At 39.4% G+C, this 21,377-nt stretch overlaps 1 protein-coding gene and 1 long non-coding RNA gene across 6 annotated transcripts in view; both read left to right on the top strand.

Moving 5' to 3' along the window:
• Window positions 1-47: 47 nt before the first annotated feature.
• The window catches only part of ahcyl2b (adenosylhomocysteinase like 2b), a 77,032-nt gene continuing 55,702 nt past the window's right edge, over window positions 48-21,377 (top strand). For 4 of the 5 annotated variants that reach the window (XM_015352585.2, XM_015352587.2, XM_015352588.2 and 1 more), the window contains exons 1-3: window positions 48-267; window positions 3,864-3,989; window positions 5,626-6,056. In XM_015352585.2, coding sequence (XP_015208071.1) covers window positions 5,742-6,056 — 315 coding nt within the window. In that variant the 5' untranslated portion in view covers window positions 48-267; window positions 3,864-3,989; window positions 5,626-5,741. Of the gene's footprint in view, window positions 268-3,863; window positions 3,990-5,461; window positions 6,057-21,377 lie in introns of those variants that run through there. The other variant, XM_015352586.2, reaches the window with a different exon arrangement.
• On the top strand, window positions 6,486-8,758 carry LOC107078026 (uncharacterized). Its single transcript, XR_011190085.1, has 2 exons — window positions 6,486-6,948; window positions 8,332-8,758. It is a non-coding gene; the product is annotated as an uncharacterized lncRNA (long non-coding RNA).

Here is a 21,377-nt window from a genome sequence, read left to right on the forward strand (position 1 = left end):
ATACAGAACCTCTGTGTAAATCCTGTACATTTGCTATCTTACTATGTTTGAGTAGTTAGCTTTTTTCCTGCACTGTTGCCCAGTTTTGAGAGCTTCGGTTGGAATGGCTACAGTAGTAGTTAACTTTAATTAATGGAAGAAAACGTACCACTTTTTCCCACTGGAGGGCAGTATGCCATGTAAGACTGATCATTTATAAGAGCTTGTGGCTGCTGCTTGCTCACAGTAACAGTCGCATAACCTGCTGTGTGCATGGGCCTGTATTATGTAAGTACTACTGCTTTACTATGGTTTTCACCAATTTCTGAAATGCGAGTTTACTGTCACTTTAAGCATTTTAAATCTTAAGTGAGCTGTGTTTTGCTTTGTGTTGACTAATCAAGAAAGATGCAGATAGACTATTCGAAAACACCTGCACATTTTGCTGTGCCTGTTCTCGAGTGCATGCAGTTTATCAAAAAATCAAACTTTTTCAATAACTACCTCATCTGTAGAGGGGCCCGGCAAGCTGGAGCCTAATCTTGAAGGAGCAGGGCGCAAGGTGTAACATCTATCGCACAATGTTTTTAACATTGTCATTTTACAGGTATTGGGTGGAAACTAACTGGGTAAATATGTGCAATGTGTTTGGGTTTTCTGAATGAGTTAGAGACCTGTTCTGGGTAGGGATTGTTACATGGGGAATGCTCTACTGCTGTTCAAACTGAATTGTTCTTTTTTTCCCCCTTTTGTGTTTTTGTGCTTTGTTCTTTCCTCAGTGTATTCCAGACTAATTTATAATTGTATATTTCAGTCTTGTATGACTAAAACATTCCACTTACCTTTAGAATAGGCTATGACAAGGCCATGTACCAATATCTTTTATTTTTCCAACTTTATCAATCCTGTTAGAAATTTAAGGAGAACAGATTAATCAGTATTGTCTAAAATTGAAACTTAAGGTTCCTGTTTGCTTCTTATTTTCCAAATCAAATCACGGTTTTAAATATTCATTGTATGCCTTTAGCTCCAAACATGCTGTTATGTTGACAGTTATCTGCACTATGTGAGCTGTCCTGGTGAATGAAACTAGAATTAGTAAATGCTGAAAATGGTTTTAGTGGACCAACAGTAGACTTTTTCTGATGTCACGCAACAGTGTAATGGAAAGCTATTTGTCAGCTTTTACATCTACTAACTTTCAGCTCAACTTATTCTATTTTAAACCTGGAATCATGGTTTGACCTTTGTCAAGCAGGCACGTGTTTTGAATCAAGGAAGTTGTAACTATTGCTCTGCCATTGCAAGATTTATGCAATACAAGCTACTCTTAAGAACTGCCAAGCACAATCTGAATAATAGGAAAGGGTTTAAAAAGAATGCAATTCGTTGTTATACTGAGCATCATAGGAAACGATACTTCATCAATGCGTGTATTTAAAAAGATGTATATGTTTTTTTATTAAATATTTGATTATTTTTGGCGTAATTATGATCATTTAATCACGACATACACTCAAGTGACTCTGTTGCATAAGCATTCATCATCTCAAAGTAGTGATTTTGATACCCGTTGAATATCGAGCACGGTCTAAATCAAGAAAAAAAATCAGGAAGGAACCAATCTACTCTGCTTATCGAGAGAACAAGAGCATTGTGCCTTCAGCATGTGGAAGGCTGAGTTTGTGCGCTGTCACTCGCTGTTTGGCACATTGCAGTTTCTTACCTGACAAAAAAGTAAGAGCTAACAGCAGCTCGTCGGTGACAGGCCATGATCCGATCTCGTATCGCTACACTTTGCCAAGATTTATAGAGGAGGTCCAACTGTCAGGGTCTTGGCAAGTGTATGGTTGCAAAAGAACTGTACTTGCAGTGATCGCCATACTTTTAGATCACTGAATCACTACTTTGATGAAGTCCAGGGACCTCTCCTCCTGCCCTTCCTGTGGAATCGTCCTGACAGGACAGTGCACATTCTCCATCCTTTTTTATCAATGGTTTTCTGTGGATTTCCTACTTGCACAGCTTGAGCCCCATGTGATGAGATGGGACATCTAGAGCTCACAGACCAGTAAAGACGTGTGTGCTTGTCTAGGCTGTACAAGAGGAATGGGACAAAATCCCATAGCACGGTATCTGCAAGTGATCTTTGATGCATTGCTTGTATTGCTTCCAGCAGAAGCTTTAACTGGAGACATCTGTTTCACCATCATTTCAACAGCAAATTCTAATCAGCATGATTAATTTACCGATTTTTACCTAATTTGCCTGTTGAGTAATGTGCCAGTACATCTCGAACAAAAAAGAACTTGGTGCAGTTGTTGCAGTTATTTTCCTTTTGATGCTCGGTACACCTTTAAAATGTTACTCTGTGGGAACAATCTATACGTATAGTGTGCACTGTTTCAATTTGAATTTGACTGTGTGCCCAAATTTACATTTTTTGCATGTCCATTTGGAGGACATTCATTATTTGGGGAACGGTCCATGATTGCTATAAATACATTTTTTTTCAAGTATATCATATTGAGAATATGGGCCTGAAGTCTTGTTGTCATTGACTTGTTTTTGAACTCTGGTGATCTCTTCCTGTCATCCCACCAGAATGATTTAATCCTACTCTTTCCATCAGATAATCATATGTTTTGAGATATTTTTATCTGTAAGCTTTCCAGTTTTAGAATGGTGGAGAAAAACAAAAGTTTGACTTTTCTGTTTGGGAATAACATTGCAACTACAAACAATTTCACTATTAATGTATACTGTATATGTTTGTGTTATATATATATAGTATGCACATATGCTTATGCACATCCAAATAATTCACTTTCAAAGCATGTAGTTAATTTCACTAATAAATAAATTGTGTCATATACTCATGTTGGTACTAATGTCATCTGTAGGGTAATATTACCGTGACATGTGTATAAGGCTTAATTGGCAACTTTTCAGTGTTTTCTTCTAAATTTGAAAAAATACAGAGCTTTTGTTGCACTTTGATATAGAGCAATATGTTTATATCAGTGATTAAAATCCCTTATAAATGTATTTCTATTTGAGTCTGCATCATAACTGAAAAAACCCTATGGTGGATGAATACTTTCTGAAGATACTGTAGTCAGTATAGCTCTGTAAATTATTGCACTTGTACAAAGCTCAGAGCTCACTTTGAGCAACTGATAGGGTACATGGTGCTTCTATGGGCTGACATTGCTTTCAAAGTGGATTACAATCCTCTCTTCATAAGGAATTGGAGCAGCTGATGGAAAATAAAAGCTTTGTTGAGAACCACTATTATATGCACAGTTCTCTTCCTGGTCTTATTTTTAAGGGAGCATCTTTGTCCATTGATACCCGACTTTGTTGCACTCCAATATTTTTTATAATGTGAATGAAAGGATCTGTCCGCTTGTGTTAATTGTACCTGACATTTGTTTAAAATGCTGTAGATGTTTTCTGTTAAACCTACTGAAGAAGTACAGAATAGGGAATATATATATGATTTACATATCATTTGGTGACAGTCATTCTCCTTTTTCTCTTCCAGCATTGTACAAGGTTTTTAGGCCTTGTAAATAAATTACAGCGTTGAAATCAACTTCACATTAACCTAAAGGGTTTTTTTCATGGGTTAAACTATATGTACTTTATTTCACATGATTTCTTCATGAAATCAATTTCTAGAACATTGTGATAATTGTGATAATTGGGCACTTCTGTTTGTCATGCGCACACACTAAAAACTTCAAATGATCTTCTTCAGCGTACTTGCAAGGCAGTTTGGTGCACTCTTTGCAATAAAGAAAAAAGCTTTTTTTAAAAAGAATGCTGGAACATTAAAGAAAGCATTGTTTGTCATCACACATTATTGATCTTTTACACAGTTTCACTGCAACCCAGGACTGTATTACAGAGGCAACAAGCAACGGACATTGGGGTCAAGAGAACATCACAGGGCAGATTACTTCTCCGATTCCTTCTAGCAATTTTTTAATCCTTTGTTTAACCAGGTAAGTGAATTGAGAACAGATTCTAATTTACAATGATGACATGGAGCAGGGCATTTGTACTGAAGCAGTCAGACTGAAGTGCCTTTCCCAGGGACAGAAAGCAGCAAACATTGGAGGACTGAAAAGTTTCAACTTGTCTTACTTGCACTTATATTATTGACAGCCAGCCACTATATTCTACAGTGCAGCAGCCCTTGGAAAGCTATGTAGGTTGATGCAAATACACTGGTAGTAACAGTAAATCATGTGGCACAACACGTACAGGTATGAAAATAAGTTCCAATGCTGTGAAATTCCAGAGTGTTACGAGTGTTAGTATTGTAATGCCTTTAGATCTGCCACTTCTAGTAATGTAATACAAGCTCAAGAGCCTATATTTGTAAAATATTTTCGTATAAGATGTGCACAAAAAAGTAGGTGTAGTGACGGCAGAAATATTTCAAAAGCTACTATTAAGGATACCACCTCTAAAGTAGAGCTCTATAGCGAAGATGTGAAGATAAGATTTTGTCCTTCAGAATAAATTGCCGCAAACGCTACATAATAAAACTGCTACACTATACCTTCTTGCGCGTAACAAATGTGATAAATATTAAGAGATTTAAAGAAATACACGGAATCAACTAATGTAATGTTCAGCTTTGATCTCAAGGACAACCCACACCACACAGTTGAAGTAAGTCAATGGCAAAAAAGCTAAATTCTGGTCTATTTTAAAAAAATAATATTAAAACGTAAAAATCTAAATATAAAAAAAATCCTGGTTTATACAGCAATTAATGTCAAATTATTCACGGAGAATATATTTTAGTAATGTCACATTTATTTACACATTCTTAAATCGCAATTTGCCTAACTAACGACCAAAATCTGAAATAACTGCCGAGCATGTTGTGAAGATCAACACTTCGCTAATAAAACAAACGAACCCGTTTACTTTGCTTTTAGAAAAGTAGGTTTTAGCAATACTAAGAAAAACGGGACTACAGGACTGGGTATTTTTCTGTGACTTATGTGTAAACTAATTGTAATTGGTTCCTTTAGAAATTTTTAAATACAGAAACAATAGCCACCAAATGTAACACCATATAAGTCACAAGTCATCAAATGTAACAATGTACAAGTACTTGGGAAACTTTTAATACTAACATGCAAAATAAGTTCAAAATAAGAAAAAGAAGAGGTGTTCATTTTTATATAAAAATACAATAAATTATAGGATTCATTTTTGGACGTCAACACCCTGCCAACTCCATCGCGCAAACTAAAACATGGTTATGTTATTCTTTGTAATCTAACTTTAAAACAAGAAATTGGCAACAAAGACAACATTACTTGGCAGGGATATTCTACGAGCAGCGAATGGCCCTCCCCTCGCCTACGTCAATGAGCGCTTTTGGCTCGGAACGACCTAAATGAAGGAGCAACAATAAAGAGCCTCTTGCAAGCTGTGTAGGGAAATGTAGTTTTACAAATTACGCTGGGCAAAGGGACTTTCAATATCATTTTGCTGTCTGCAGTATTTTGTACAATGAGATACATACAACGAAAGTAATACACGTTTTGGAAGTATCAGACGACAAAGGCGATTTGTGTGAAAGATATTTGCATGGTTTATGTTTTTTTTTCGTCATAGATCCTCGACGTGAGACTACATTTACCATATAGCCCCTCCGTATACGCCATCCTTCACCACACGTATCCGTTTGTGTATGTGTGAGCCTGGAAAGAGGACTTTGTGAAATTGCAGCGATGTCGGTCCAGGTTGTGGCAGCGAAAATGGCCGAGGTCGAGCTGAAAGACATACCTAACAAAGATTTGCCACCGGTTCCACAAGTGGCCCCAAAGGCGGAAGAGAAGCCGGCTGTTAAAAACGAGCCTAATGCCGCAGCTGCGGCTTCGGAAGCAACTGCAAGCGGGGACCCCAGCCCTCCAACCCCGAGCCCGAACCCCATGAAGATGCCGCAGGCATCGGCAATGAAGCGGACAGACCCTCAGCAGAACGGCGGAGAAGCACTTGTGAACCGCGATGGGACGGTAGTCGAAGCTCCAAGAACTGTGAAGAAGGTAAAGCATGTTAAAATGTATTTTTATACTCTCCTACTGTTAACTGTCATTGATTGGTGTTATGCTAAATCTGGTATTGTGTGACGATGCTTGGGTGTATTTTTGGCTAATGCTTTGGAGTGGTTGTTGAGGATCACCTTCAGACGTACCGTTTTCATGTAGGGTTCCATTGGCACTTATCTGGCGATTTTCTGTTTTTGGAAAGAGGACAAAATGAAACCCACCGATATAGATTAGTCTGAGGAGATGGCGATGCGTGCTGTGGAGGTAGTGATGTGTTCACGTTTTGACCGCAGTGCGCTGCCGTGGCGCTGTCCCGGTGTAGCGCTCCGATCAGAGCGCCTTGTGCCCGGCGGAGGTGAGAGCGGCGACTTGCACGGCACCTCCAAACTGACGAGTTCAAGTTGAAAGGGACCACAGGTGTGATGACCCGACTGAGCGTGAAGTTCAGAGACTGCGTCTAAACCCACCATGTGTTTCACCCTGCTGTTGAGAAAAAAAAAAAGACGATCCGTTTCAAACGGTCCGATAGGGCAGCTAAAAAGATGATCGTAGACACGTGTATTTCCACAACATTGTGTTCCTGTAGTACTGTTACATACTTTGTACAATCGGAGTAAGGCACGGTCTGCTAAGCAAAGATTGCCCACCAGTCTTTCAACAACATGAGCGTTTCTTAATGGCGTGCGGAGAGGAGCTGAGCGTGAAGCTGTCTGCACACAGCGGCTCTGCAGGCTTCAGGCTTGTCGCTCTCGTACGCATTGTTGCGTGCAAACAGTGCTTTTACAGGAACAGTAGTGATGCCGTTTTTTTAAAAAAAAGAATTTAACTGACCATTTTGAGACCATTTTCAGTACATTAAAATGAGGAGGAGTCCAGTGTTAACTTACAGGCAGGTGAAATGTTTTAAATATTAAGTACAGGAATAGTCTTTTTATTGAAGCTCAAGTAATTAAGTAAACAAAGCGTACTGTACCTTCTTGGAATATATATGGGAAGCCGAATATATTAAAATGAAACATTTTAGGAAGGCTAATAGGAACTTAAAAAGTTCGTGGTCGCTTGAGAACTTCACCTGAGTTCATGTATAGTACGCATTGGAGGGGGGTACCTTTGCAGGCTTGAGGGGCCCTCTGTAGTCTTTAATTTAAGTCTACACTTAAATATGACTTTATTGTGTGTTTAAAGTAGAACTGCAGACCATCAGATCACAACACAATCGCTGTCAGTGCAGATCCGTAGCGGAAAAGCAATCTCTCCTATAGTCTGCGTGTTGCTAAACTTAACGGTTTAGAATGTCCCTTTATTTTGGAGATCCCTTCTTGAGAATGTAAGGTTTTCAGGAAAAAAAAGTCTATTTTATGTTGTTTAGAAATAGACATTTAAACATGGTTAAGAATCGTTTCAAGAAGTCCAATTCACCCGAACATCAATACATTGTTCGGAGAGTGTACCGTATGGCAAAGTCCGTGTACACACATTCTTTCATAATACGCTTTGGATCAGGACCGCTAGTGTTTTTATTTTTTCTCCTCAGTAATTCGATGGACTCCTTTAATGCATCCCTCCTGCACAAGTGCAGTCAATCGCCCGACATTATGTGTATAAGTTTAGATACTGTACATACCACCACAGCAATTTTGTGTGCTTGGTATTAATATTTTAACATTTTAAAATGAGTGTTTTGTAATACAGTATAGTTCAGTGTTATTGTTTAAAGTGGTTAAGGCTATGGAATGAGCATCACACTATCAGATTAGAGCTTGGTGTTCTGTTTTGACCCTGATGAGGTACACAGATTACACAGTTAGAACTGTTGGCTGTTGTCCTTGCAGTGATCCCTGACAGTGGAAACTCCTTACCTTTTTAATATGCAGTAATGTTTATAATGCCTGTAGTCTGTGGACATGACCTGCAGTTCTAGCGGTTACTTATGAATGGGGACATTGAAACTGCCCACTGTTTCCCCTGCAGCACAGAGACGCTTGACTTGGCCCAGTGGTGATATCGGCAGCATTTCAAGAGCAGGGAAATTAAATTGCAGTGCAGCCATGAGTGTGATCTAAACTGTTAGCGGGGTGTCCAGTTCTGTTCCAGAAAACTCCCAGGCAAATTAAGGAGTAATCAAATATGAAAGATAAAAATATACAATCGGAACCACCCCTGAATATCATTGAAAAATCAAGGTTCAAGCAAGCAGGATATAAGTTCATCTACAGTCTAGACTGTGAAAGATTAATGAATGTTTTGTTTATTAATTGTTTTTTTTTACAAGTCCTTTCTAATCTCCAAAAAATCCCGGAAGCATCAGTCTGTCTTGTTATGGTCTTCCCTGATGTCCTTTTTCATATCTCGCAAAAGAAGAATTAAAACCACCCTTCCAGATGATGGGTGTGATTGGTGACTCTTCTGGAGGTGCTCGTGCAGGCGGAACAAGAGCTCGGCTGGGACTGCAGCAGGGGCTTCAGCAGTGCACATCTTCCACCACTGCCGTTTAATGGGAAGACAGTCCGTGTCTCACGGCGATTCAGGTGGCAGTGTCAAGGAACGGGGCTCCAAACCTTTATCAAGTAGCCATGGGGTTGTGCACCGAGAAGATGCCTACTAACTAACTAACTGTTCACCGCCAGCATTATAGGAAATTGACTGCGTCCTGCTTCGTCTGACTTCTAATGCATAAAAATAAAATAACTGGAAATGCAGTCTTCTGGACTGACTTTTGTCTAATTTCCTGTTCCTCCGTGCAGTGGTGATCCTAGTGTGATGTGCCAGTCTTGTCCTCTGTGTGATCTGGTGCTGTCCCATTGCAGCACCCCTTCCGTATTCATCATGGTGCTCTTTCCCCGTCTCTCCCATCTGAACTCGAGATATTCCACAGTCCTGCAGCTTGATGACCCTTCTGTGCTTAACCCTCTCAACTAGATAAAGTTCGGCTTTAGTGCAACCCTCGGAGTTATATATAACAGTCAGATTATTAATTTCTCAGAAATTCAAAGGCATAGCCAGAGCGCCAACACTTAAAATGTCTGTTTCACATGACCAGGAAATGAAATCTGTTCATCTCGTTTTGCATTAAGAATGACCCCTGCGATCGTAGGGTCAGGTATTTTTGTCACCGGGTAAAATTACTCTGCCATTTCTTATACTCTCTCTTATACGAACTTATACTATCCAAAAAAACCTGATTGGTCCTTATTAATATCGTTGCAGACAGTATAATGCTTTTGTGTTCTAAGGCTTTATGCAAAACAATTGTTCTTACTGTTACTTGGAAAGTGAAATCCGATCAGTGTACCGTCTATAGAGTGATTTATGTTGAGTCATTGCTGTGCCTATATTTTTTTCTGTGCTCCAGCTGTGACACATGAGAAGAATCCCCAAACTCCAGCATAGTACTGTGGAGATACTGCACGTACTAGGCTGCTGATTTCAACTCTGACCTTTGCCAGCTTCACTTGATTTCCAGTAAATTTAATTTGGTATTGGATCCTTCAGCAATACTGAAAGGACGGGTCACCTTCTGTGGACGTATGAGCTAGCTCTGTCCTGTCTCTGAGTGAAAAAGCTTTTTGTCTTTTCCCTTGTTTTATTGAGCACTTGTGATCTTATCCTTTATCTGTTGGCAGTTTGGAAAATTTCCTTTCCTTCACATTGTGGCTTATTCTTTTCATTAACTCTATCATGAATGTTATCACCTCCTGTAACTCATGTGATACTCTGATTTAGAATGATTGACAGAATCTGAACTCAAGGTGATGCATGATAGTCACTACATCAACATTAGGTTCTTAGAAGTATATTATCCAGCTGGCTTTGTTCCAGATTATAAATCCCTAAGGTGTGAGATATTACAAGGGAGGAGTCCATTCTTGAATGTGCAGGAAAGGGAAGAATTGATAAAAGATCAAAACTGTTTTGGGATGTAGTGCAGCACCCCAGTGGTCTTCTGAACCCTGGTCCTTCAGGTTCTGTCAGTGTTTTCAGTCAATGACTAATTATTGATGAGAACATCTTTAATCATAAGTCAGTAAGAGTAATAATTGGTTTAATAAAACAACATAGGCCTTGTTAGGATTTAAAATCAGATCTCCCCGTAGGAGTTCAACACTAGTTTTTTGTAGATCACTGCACTCAAGAGTAATGGAGCTGACATTTGCTCTTTAATAAACATGCTTCTCGGCATTACCATAGAAGAGGCTGAAGTGTTCCAGTTAACTTAGAAGGATCTGAGTTAATTCTCCAGGAGCTCATGGTGATCTCCCCTTTGTCCTATATGTAAGGAGATGAGCTCCCAACATGTTTCTTCACAACCCGCAGTGAAGCTTATTACAGAAGACACAAGTGGAAACTGTGTGGTAATGCTTTTAGAACTGCGAACAGGAGGCACTTCTTTACACAAAGATCTGTGGGAGTCTGGCGCAGACTACCCAGCTGTCTCGTTCAAGGAACAACCGGATGAGATGTTCAGATCAGATACTTGCAATCAAGTGAGCTCGATGGGCTGAAACGTGCTCTGGATTGTAATTTTCCCTGCCTACAGTTCTCTCGGGGTTTTAATCTCTGACTTTCCACTACCACAAGCAGGATTAATCTGTTTGGTTGAAATGAGAAGGCAGATGTGAGTTTTGGATGCTCTGCTCCGAATTCACCATATGCCCAAGCAAGGTTCTGACCTTGCTTGGGCATATGCATGGCCATGAGCTTTCCACCCCTCGAGAAGAGATTAGGAGTTTCTTTGCGGGCAGGCTGGGGTGAGCGTCATCGTATTTATGTTCACACTGCAGTGCGCAGTTGTGCGTGCTGTTCATCAGTCTGTGTTTGACTGCCATCTCTCTGGAAATACCAACGAAGGCAGGTTCTTTTTCCCTCTTCCGTAAGTGTTACTTAAGCAGTATTCTGTTGTGTTGTCATCATTTAAGGTTATATCCTACAGCTGTCCTACCCAGCAGTACCAACTGGCCTACTGTCCTGTATGGCTCAGATGATACAATGGCAGTACTGTAGCTGGATCGGTTTGTGGCAGAATATACTGTTTATGGAAGCAAAGCAGTGTCAGCATGAACAGGTCTGTATGAATTCTAAATGTAAATGTGTTTTCTTGGTGAATAAGCATAAGGCAGACAAAACGTATTCATCATTTAGGGTATCTAAGTTCTTTTAGCAAGGGCACGCCAAGTGATTTATCCAGTCTTTCATTGACTTGGACATTTTTGTATAGGCCCCTTATTCTCACACTGAATTTACCCTTATCCAGTACTTCCAGACAATTGATTCTTAATCAGGTCCGAACACATTGAAGCTTAAAGTACGTGTTCAAGTCAGTACAGTAAATTTGTGCATGTTGACTTTGCAGACAAATACTGTCCATCCATTAAGGTTCACAAGGGACATGCAGTAAAAATGATAATTAAAGCCATTCTCTAACAAACCTTGAAATGACTTTCATTGATGTTCATCAACATGTTGATGGTGTCGGAGTATTTATAAGCCCATAGCTTTACCGGCAGGATCTGATTGTTTTATTAAGTGGCTGTCTCGTTGAAGCTATGGTCTTGTTCTGTGATGTTTCTTTATCTGACAGGATTTTTCATCTTGTTATTAAACCCTTGAGCTTCACTCTTTGTGGAGTGGGAAGCCTTTTCCTTCTCAGCAGTGACCGATGCACTGTTTTTACACGATGGTGTCTGTGTGGTCAGGTCTTGGCAGCATTGCTTGATGAACCAGGCACCATAGAAAGACTGATGGCTACCCACGGAGTGCCAGCCTTAGTCTCTCTTCTTGGGGAGCTCAAAAAACCACTTTTCTGCTTGTGTGTTGAAATATAAAATATTTTAGAACTGAAGTGTGAACTTTTGACATTTGGGATTACAAGAGGACTTTTAGAACATTGTGTAGTTTTGTAAACAGTACTTTGTTTTCCTTAGGTTGAGATATGTGAAGGGGGATTTCTTCCGCAGCTTTTTTGTGACATTTAAATGTAAACACAAATGGCTTAAGTTCATTAATGATCTAGTACAATACTGTAGTATTGTACTGAAAGATGGTATGTTGGTGGAAATATGTTGGTGGAAAAACTTAACTGAAGGCAGTTTATAGCCTGATTTGCATTTCATATTTCCTCGCTGCACACTCGTGAATAGCTTGTACTATAGCTTAGAGTCATTGAGACAGCTAATGGTGTGATTTCTGGGAGGAGAACCATTTTGGCATCAAATTCACAGTTCTCTCTTTTTATTGATCAGATTCAGCACAGTGTTTTTTTTTGCAAAGCTATCATGGACCTTTGCCAGATTTTAGATTTCAATAGGGGAGTACTTTTTACCTCAGCACTTAGAAATGTATTGTTTTTTGGATTTTGTGGTGACGTAAAAGACGTAGGGAGCATTAATTTCCTCTGAAAGGGCAGTCATGATGGCTCCACTTGAAGACTAACAGAACAGTTTCCCAAGACACTGTCTCGGGCAGAATGAAAACTGTTATCAGAATAGAGTTGTACAGTACATGCTAATATTGTCATCTTCTAGATGCAGCAAGTTGTGCCTCAGTGATTCACTGAGTGACTCCAGTGAATCACTCAGTGACTCCACTATCTGGAGGAGAAATTCTCATGTGAGTCATTGAAGCTTTGCAACACTGTGGGGTTGCATTTTACTCCATAAAATCATCAGTTCCACTGTCCTCTAGGTCAATAGTAATTATTCAAAATCCAAATTGAAAATAATGCTGAAAGGAATTTAATTTGAATAATCTCACCTCGATTTGTTTCCTTCATCCAAAGTAAAAAGATTAATTTATTCCCATTCTGAAAGGTTCCATGTTGTGGAAAATTCTAATGTTTTAAAATAATTGTGGAATTCCTGGTATGTATTAAAATTGTGAAATAAGACAAAGCCAAGATGGTGAGATTTACTCTTTTTTATCAATTGTCATTACGTCACAAATCATTCAAAATACATCTTCTTATAGTATCACAGATGAGGATGAAAACGGGCACAAAGTAGTAAAATCAGATCTATACAAAAGTCTAAATTTTAGGCTGTGAGCTCTGTAGTTCTTGAGAAAGGTGTGTTTATAGCTGTGGATGCCACCATGATTTCTGTTCTGAAAAATACACAGGCCTTCTAAAAAGCATTGTCTTTTAAACTGGGCATGACACAGCTACTAAAATTAACACCTACAGTTTTAGTTATAGAATCTAAAATAAATCGCATCAGTGTACAGTACTTGTAAAAATAATTTGAATGCATTAGATGCTATGTGCATCATTAGGTTTTTTTAAGCCATTTTGAGTAAGCTATACCGTTTGTCAAAGATAGAAGCTGAGATTTACACACAAGGGAATCCCTACATTGATCCAACTCTTGATAAAATGTCCTTTTTGGTTTAAAACTTTCTCTGTTCCTGTGATTTAAAAAGTTGCTTTGGGGAAAAAAAAAACTTTCAATCCAGACAAATCTAATTTTTAGGACAGTCTTTCCTGCTTTAGCTCAAGAAAGCTATTGTTTTTTATAATGTCTGAAAATGTCTTTTGGTAGTGGTTGTTTCAAGAATTGAGGCAGTATTAAACAAGCTACCCAGCTATGTTGTTGAAGCTGATACCCTGGCTTCTCAACAAATGATTGGCTGTCACTTGGAAATGGGCTAGAAAGGCCCAATGGTCTACTCTCTTTTGTCATCTTTGTCATTTTGTTGTTGTGCCAACTTTGGCTATGTCTCAGATACAGGGTAACTAATCATTTAACAGGTGGTAAATAGTGCTACTGTAGGTCCAATTCTCATCAATCTTCCACTGCATCATTTTTTAGATGTTTCTCATACTTTGTATAGTTTTGGCCTTGTAATAAAGTATAATTTTCGGTTACATTTCATTCTAAAGCCTGTATTGTACACACTCAGGTGTTGAAACACTCCTGATAATTCTTCTGGAAACAGATGTACAGAAGACAGTGACATTTCTTTTCTCTTTCAACCGTCAACTGTTGCCCTGCTCCTGTTGAGTCCCCATCTGACAGGTATAGATAAATCATTGTTTTCCAAAGACTTCATTTGTACTGTGACCCATTAAACAGATTTTCAGTTAAACAGTAACTGAAAGATCTTTTGGAAAAAAATGTGAAAACTCAGTCCTCACCAGACACCAGAGTTCCTTGCTTAAGGATAAACTTCCTAGCCTTACCCTGTGTGTAGTGAGTAAGAAGTGAATCGTGGGGCGACTGCCTTACACTTTCATTATCATAGGAATGCAGTGCCTGAGGCCACATCTCTCTTCTGCAGATTGTCTTCTATTTCGGCAATGCAGCAGCTGTAGTATCAGAATGACAAGATCTTGCTCAATGTCTGTCATCGTGAGAAGGATTTTGGTATGGCGTTGTGGTGCAGCTTTGCAAGCAGTCATTAAAATTTGGGGCGGAGCGGTGGCTCTGTGGCTAAGGATCTGTGCCTGTGGCTGGAAGGTTGCTGGTTCAAATCCGGCAACCTTCCTGCTCCGTTGGGCACCTGAGCAAGGCCCTTAACCCCAACTCCCTTAACCCCAGGGGCGCTGTACAATGGCAGACCCTGTGCTCTGACCCCATGCTCTATCCCTATCTGTGCATCTGTGTGTCTCATGGAGAGCAGGCTGGGGTATGCCAAAAGACAAATTCCGAATGCAAGAAATTGTATAGGGTTAATAAAGTGATGTTAAAAACCATGCTGTGAAGGCAGCATGTCAATACCCTGCTTGAGGCCCTGCTTGACTTGAGCCCCACTGGTATCTGATGAGCTGGGTCCAGAGACCAGTGGACAAGGCACATGATTTTTGCGAGGGTGTTTGAGAGGAATGGGACAGAATTCCACAAGGCCGCATAGGCAACCTGGTACAAAGCTGTAGTCACTGACGGAGAGTTTGTTTTGTTTCTGACAGTGGCCGTTGCTGTTATCTTTTGGCTTGTAGTGTACTGTAAATGAAACATGCTACTCAGCTTAATGATTTTATGCGTGTCCAGTAACGTGTTGAGTGCAGTCCAGTTTGAGTGCTTAAGCCACAAAAAAGTTGTGATTGTCTTAAAACTTTGTGAATTTATTGCAGGTTTGCAGTATAATTTACATTGCCTAAAATATCAATTTCAAGTAACACAGGAAAATTCTTGGTTTTACCTTGACCTGCACAATAATTGGTGTAATGAGTAAAATTCATTTTAATTCATTTTCTTAGCTTATCGAATGGGAAAAACTGAGGTTATTCTTTATAACTGTGAAACGTCTGGCTTTATAATGCTAGAAGCAGCTGTCATTTGGCTTCTTCATTTTCTTCTGCTTTTTCTGTACAGTAACAGCAGTTTGCTCTTAGTTCCCATTGGAATTCTGCCTGCATTTTTCTGCCTTGTTGACTGACGTGTTGCTCTTCTGACAACGTCAACAGAGAGAGTGACCTGATAGAAGCAGATGTCTGCTGTGTTGCCAGTAACGGAAGTTGCCCATGTAACCAAAGTTAAGCCCTTAATATGTAAACAAGTTCCCACATAGAAACTGGGAAATCTGCGGTCCTTTAAAATCGGCACCACAATCTCCATTGAGTACAGCTCATAGCCAAGACTCTTAAAGCATAACCCTTTTGACCACAGGCATGTAGCTGTCCCCTGTAACCATCAGGACCAGTTGTACACACTGATGGGACCTTTCTGGCAATAGTAGTTTGTCTAAGCTTATGTTGCGTTCTGGATGGAGACGAGACTTCTTTGCTTTCTCCGATTTGCTCAGTTAAGCCTGCCAAGCACCGGAAGAACTTGTGACAAGCTGCAAAAAAAAAAGTGTCAACAGCAAACGTTTAACAGTTGTATTTCTCATAATGGTGCATCCAGATTGTGTTGAATAAGAGGGCGGGTGTGTTGTTTGGGTCGGCTGAAATGGCTTGGTTTCAGAAGTTACAGAAGTGACCGTTACCCTGGCCATTGACTCCGTTATCGGCGGAAATTCACCATGGGGTGAAGTGGGCTGTCTGGCCGGAGCCCTCTGGAATGAAAGCTACTAATGAGCCAAACGAGTTTTCTGCTCTAGTTTGAGTGCCGGTCTTTGCTGTAAGTGCCAGAGGCGGTGCTCTAAGCGCAGCATTCTGCTGCCAGACAGGCCCTCACGCTTCCTCTTGTCCAGGGTCTCGGACACGTCTCACTCCTCAAGCCCCTGGTACCGCCAGGCTTTTAGAAGGCTCTCAACTAGTCAGCCTGAATCACCTGAAAGCCACCCTCCTAAAGCAACCCAGGACAGTTTGATGTCCTTTTCATTTACATTCAATTGACAAAGACACTGTCATTCAAAGAGAAAACCTTCTTTACAAATCAAAGTGGGAGTTACTTGCATCTTTGTGATAGGAGGTGATTTTTCTTGCAGACTTCAGGCTGCTTCACTAATTACTAGAAGTAGGAACTGGAAAATTCAAATCAGTTCCTATCAGTGCCACAGCAAAGAGGCAGATCATGTTTACGACTCCGAGGACCGTCCAGGAATTGCTGTGACCCATGTGGAGATGATGTCAAGGTAATTTTTAGAGCACGTACACTCTGTATCGGGTCCCCCCAGTACAACGTTGACTACAAAATGTGCTGATAAAACTGTTTTAAGTAGAGAATTTGCTGAAGATGCTGCTTGTAGGCATTGGGGACCCTCCAGTGCCAACATGTGCTGCTTGTGCTCAGTGTGCTGGAGGAGGTTGAGCACTGTCACCTGTCTCTCTGCACACAGGTACAGCAACAGTCCTTCCAGAGCACATCTGCACTGGCACAGCCAGTGTGATTCTTGGAGTGGAAAAGGACAGTTTCAAGCCTAAAAAGGCAGTTGTGGTGAATGAGATGAGCACAGTTGGCTTCCAACGTCTGACTGAATTTTTCCACAGGAGAACACAAAGCTTTGTCTTGGAAGCGCTATAAAAAGATTAAATCATTTTATAACTTCTAGGAATTTGCTGCAAGTTCACAAGTCCTTCTTTGGCTTAATAAATGACTTAATTATATGCTGCTTTATCACAAGAAAACCCATATAAGTGTGCAAAGACCAAAGAGGTTATTAATGAGCAGTACCTAATACAGAGGTGAGGGATATCGATCATTGAGATTTACAGGTACTTCTCAATAAGCAACCGATTGAGCATCTAGAAAAGTTAGGTGAACTCATATCCAAATGATGAGTTCAATTTAGAATCAGAATCTACTTTATTGTCCACGCACAGTGAAACTTTTCCTTTGCATTCACAGAGACAACAACAAAAATATTGTATATACAGAGTGCATAAATCGTCCAGTGGATTTAACAGATGTATACAATCAATGTAATATAAATAATACAATATGGTACATAAACATAAGATTAAGTGTGTGCAGCATGTATATATGCTGTCAGTGCAACTAAGTTCATAGTTAGGCTAAAACCCAGAACTGTCAGACCTCACAGCCCTGGTCTAACATGATTTGCTCTTTAGTTTTAAATGTGGTTATTCAGAATGAGAGCCTGAACATGGCTTTTTTCCTGTTGGGGATTTCAGACAGTGAGAACTAGTGTGCAATATAGGCATGATTAAACTTTTTTTATGAGCCCAAACAATTGAAGTGTATGTTTAGTTGTATTCATTGCAAAGAAGCAACGTGGAGATGTTTGTTCTGAATGCCCCTAGTATTGTTATGCATCTCCAGGACTGGAGTTCTGCTTTGTATGACTGAGTTGTTTTTCTAGAATTTCTTTCCCGTCTGTGCTTCTGTGCACTCGGATGAACTGGATACTAAGTTATCACTAGAAGACAAAAGATATTTTCAGTTGTTTTTTCATTCCTCTATGCTGTAATTCAAGCCTGGTGGTGAATTAAGGAATGAAGACACTATTCCCATATTACTTGGCACAACTTCCTATGAGAGAGAGACAGACCAGCAGGCAGGACGTATTCACACCATGTGCTCATCTGCTCTCATTTGTAAAAAAAGAAGTGATGTATAAGCTAAGTTAAAACAAAGTCGAATTTTTGCTTATCAAGAAAATGGTCTGTGTTAAGCTAAGTCATTCATTTTCTGTTTTGTTTTCTCCCCATATCTTCAGGTGCCCACCAAGTATGTAATGAACAAATTGGAGAATATATCAGCTTTTGACACTGAACTTGTGTGTGAAAACACAAGCACTAAACAAGTTTGGAAATATTTATTTTGTGGTACCATACTTAGCTTTGTCAAAAGACTTATGGTTATGTTAAGAACAGTCTGATACTACTGTGCATTTGTGCTATAGACTAAGGCTTTAACATTCACCAGTTTCAGTAGCTGGAACTGAAAATATCCACAGTCTCTTTTCATTACAGTATATCATTTTAAAAACATATTATACTTTCACCTCAACTATGTGTGAACAAAGTATGACTTAACATTCTGTGATGTACAGTAAGTGCCAATGGAAGACTGTAAAATTCTTATAGTCTAATAAATTACTCATTTGTAAAGTTTCTTTATAAATCATGGAAATACGGTTTAAAAGAATCTGTAGCTTACTCATTAAGCTAAAAGCTATTTAGATTGCACACCCAGTAACTCATCTGTTACCTTTTAACAATTAAAAAATAACATGCTTCCCTCACACAGTTTTCCTTTAACTTAATTCCTGTGTATTGTTAACGGTATAACAGGAAACTTTCCGTCATATAATTACAAACAATGTCAAACATTTTAAGTAACTTAACTCACTCTCCACCAGCGTTCCACTGAGTATTCCAGTTTTGTTAAAATTACACTTTATTTCAATTTTGCTCCATTTGTAGACAAAATAATAGAATTCACCGCATTTTCTGATTTCATCCACTCAAGATTGTCTTGCAGCCTTAAAGAAAATGATGTAGACTCACAACAGGTTTGAAGTTGTTTCTTTTTTGTGCTCGATCATACCGTAATGTGGCGAGTCCTGAAAAAGAGGAAAAAAGTGTGAAGTGTTCATGGCACAGTGCTGACTGTTTTGCTGTGAACATTTCTTGCCAACTGGAATAGGAACGAAGATAAATTTTAGGAATTATGCAGGGATTTTCTGTGTAGATCTGTATAGCTTTTTACGCAGTGACAGTAAATGGTAGAGGGGACAAGCTGTGAGACGAATAGAGAGCACATTTCTGTCTCTCCGTAGAATTGTATTTATTGCCTAAAAACTCATTCTTAGGAAGGTAATAAAAGATAAAGTCCATAGTCGGGTCACAGCAGCTCTCGATGTCTATATTGGACTAGTCCACCCTCCCCAAATAGGACCATCACACTAGTGTATGTAACATCAATGACACATGTTTGGATTATTATGTAATATACATATTTTTATATGTTATTGACTGTTTGTAAATAAGCCATAAAATATGTTTGAGAAATACATGATTTGCAGTATCATTATCTCAGAAAGTGAAATTGTGATTCAATGATTAAAATAAGAATAATTTGATAAAGACTGGGCAAGCTGGTGGGTGTGTCATTAACTGCCACATGCTCAGTATTTGCAATTAGAATGCTTTCATCGTTTTAAAAGTACCGCAGTGGTACAGTAGGCCAGCAGTCTTAAATCAAAAGTATGAAGTTCAGTCCGTGCTTGTGGTCTGAAAACAGTTACTGAAAGGGGGGAAAAGTAGACCATGTGAACTGAGGGTTTATAGAAACACCAGGCAAACACAACTTCATTGTGTATTTGTGGGGCAATCTTAAAATAACAGGACTTAGTCGTGCAAAGTACTATAAGTGAGGAAAAACTGCAAGTAAATCTTGGTAAGAAGCCCGCATTGATTTAGGCCAGCGTGGTTTACAAAGATACAGATACTTATTGTCACGTTTTTATGTTTCAACTACAAAAGCAAAACACCCCATAAATATAACCCCAAGCCCCAGAGCTACGAGGCAGCAATGCTACTACTACTTCTCCATGCCTCCCTCTTTCTGGTAATTAAAAATTAAATCATGTTACATAAGGCACTAAAAAAGGTGTACAGCATTGTTCTGCGTGAACACAAAGCTAAAATGTACACATATTTATCTTGACATTGGAAAATAAAAACCGTTTTAGATTGCAAAGAGCAAGCATGTCATTTTGTAAAAAAAAACAGGTTAAATGTTCGCAGCCTTTTGATTTTACCATCATCCGAGAGTTTATGTACAGCAGTTACATAGTGGCAATTTTAAATACCTTTTTTTAGTGTGTTTTGTATTAAAACAGCTTTGTTTTTGTTATTGGTTTGTTCTTATCAGCATTGGCAATTACATCAGACTCTTAAAATCGTCTCTTTCAAGCTGTTCTCTTTCAAGAAGGCCTTGAAAGGTCCTTGAAATTCATGTCACAAAATGTGTATAAACTCTAGACAAAGCAGCACATGGCCTGTAAGAGAGATCCTGCTCGCTAGACCTCAGAGGTGGATTTGACCTTCCTGTCAGCCATTTTTCTTGTGTCCCCACAGTCAGGCTTTGCCTTGTTACCAGGATAAAGCATTATTTGGTCAGAAATAAAAAAGAAGGATAATGGAGAAAGCCATTCTCCTAAAGTCACTACTTTGGAACTAATGTAGCAATTATCGTATAAGGCTGGATGCTAGCCGTCTGTGTTTGCTTAAATGGTATTAAGGACGTTTGCCTCAGCAGACAGCACAGGCTAACATAATCTTATCGTGTGAGGAATGTGAACGTAACACTGACATTGTGTTTAACAAAGAACTGCCATTGTACAATGGGTGCTGCATTACAATGACCCTCACAAAAAAGCATTAATCAGTCTGCATGGTTTCCTCCCCACTGCTGATTGATGGAAAGAGAGGAGGAAACGTGAGGAAGTACAAAATGTGTGGAGAAAACCAAGGACTGAGACCTCAGAGCTGTCCCGAGGTATGGAAGACTGATGCAAACCTGAATTAATCTTTTAATTGCTTTTGTCGAGCTGCAACTTTAAACCCCCAGGTGCCCAATTATGTAATAGCATTGAACAGCGTAATCCATCCTTCTGAGTGTGATTTAGGTGAAAGGCCTTGTTTTATAGCCCAGGCTTGTTTCTCATAGCTCATTCTGAATAAGAGTGCATTCAAAGGGAAGAACGATGACCCTTTGCTGGTGAGTCTTGATACCGTAAACAAAAATAGATAGCACTGGACAAAAAAACTGTCCTGAATTAGCCTCTGTTTTAAAGAAATTAGACCCTTGCATAAATATTGGCTATTTACAGAATATTGCCCACTTCTCTAGCTAACCTGCAATTTTGCAATAAGTTGAATTCCCACTTGGCTACCATGCAGTGGAAAATAAGGTTTTAATTACAGTGTTTGTAAACTAGTCTTGCTTTTCAAAGTCGCAATTTCATACTGTC

This window comes from Lepisosteus oculatus, chromosome 7 (assembly GCF_040954835.1).
Source record: "Lepisosteus oculatus isolate fLepOcu1 chromosome 7, fLepOcu1.hap2, whole genome shotgun sequence".
Classification (NCBI taxonomy): domain Eukaryota; kingdom Metazoa; phylum Chordata; class Actinopteri; order Semionotiformes; family Lepisosteidae; genus Lepisosteus; species Lepisosteus oculatus.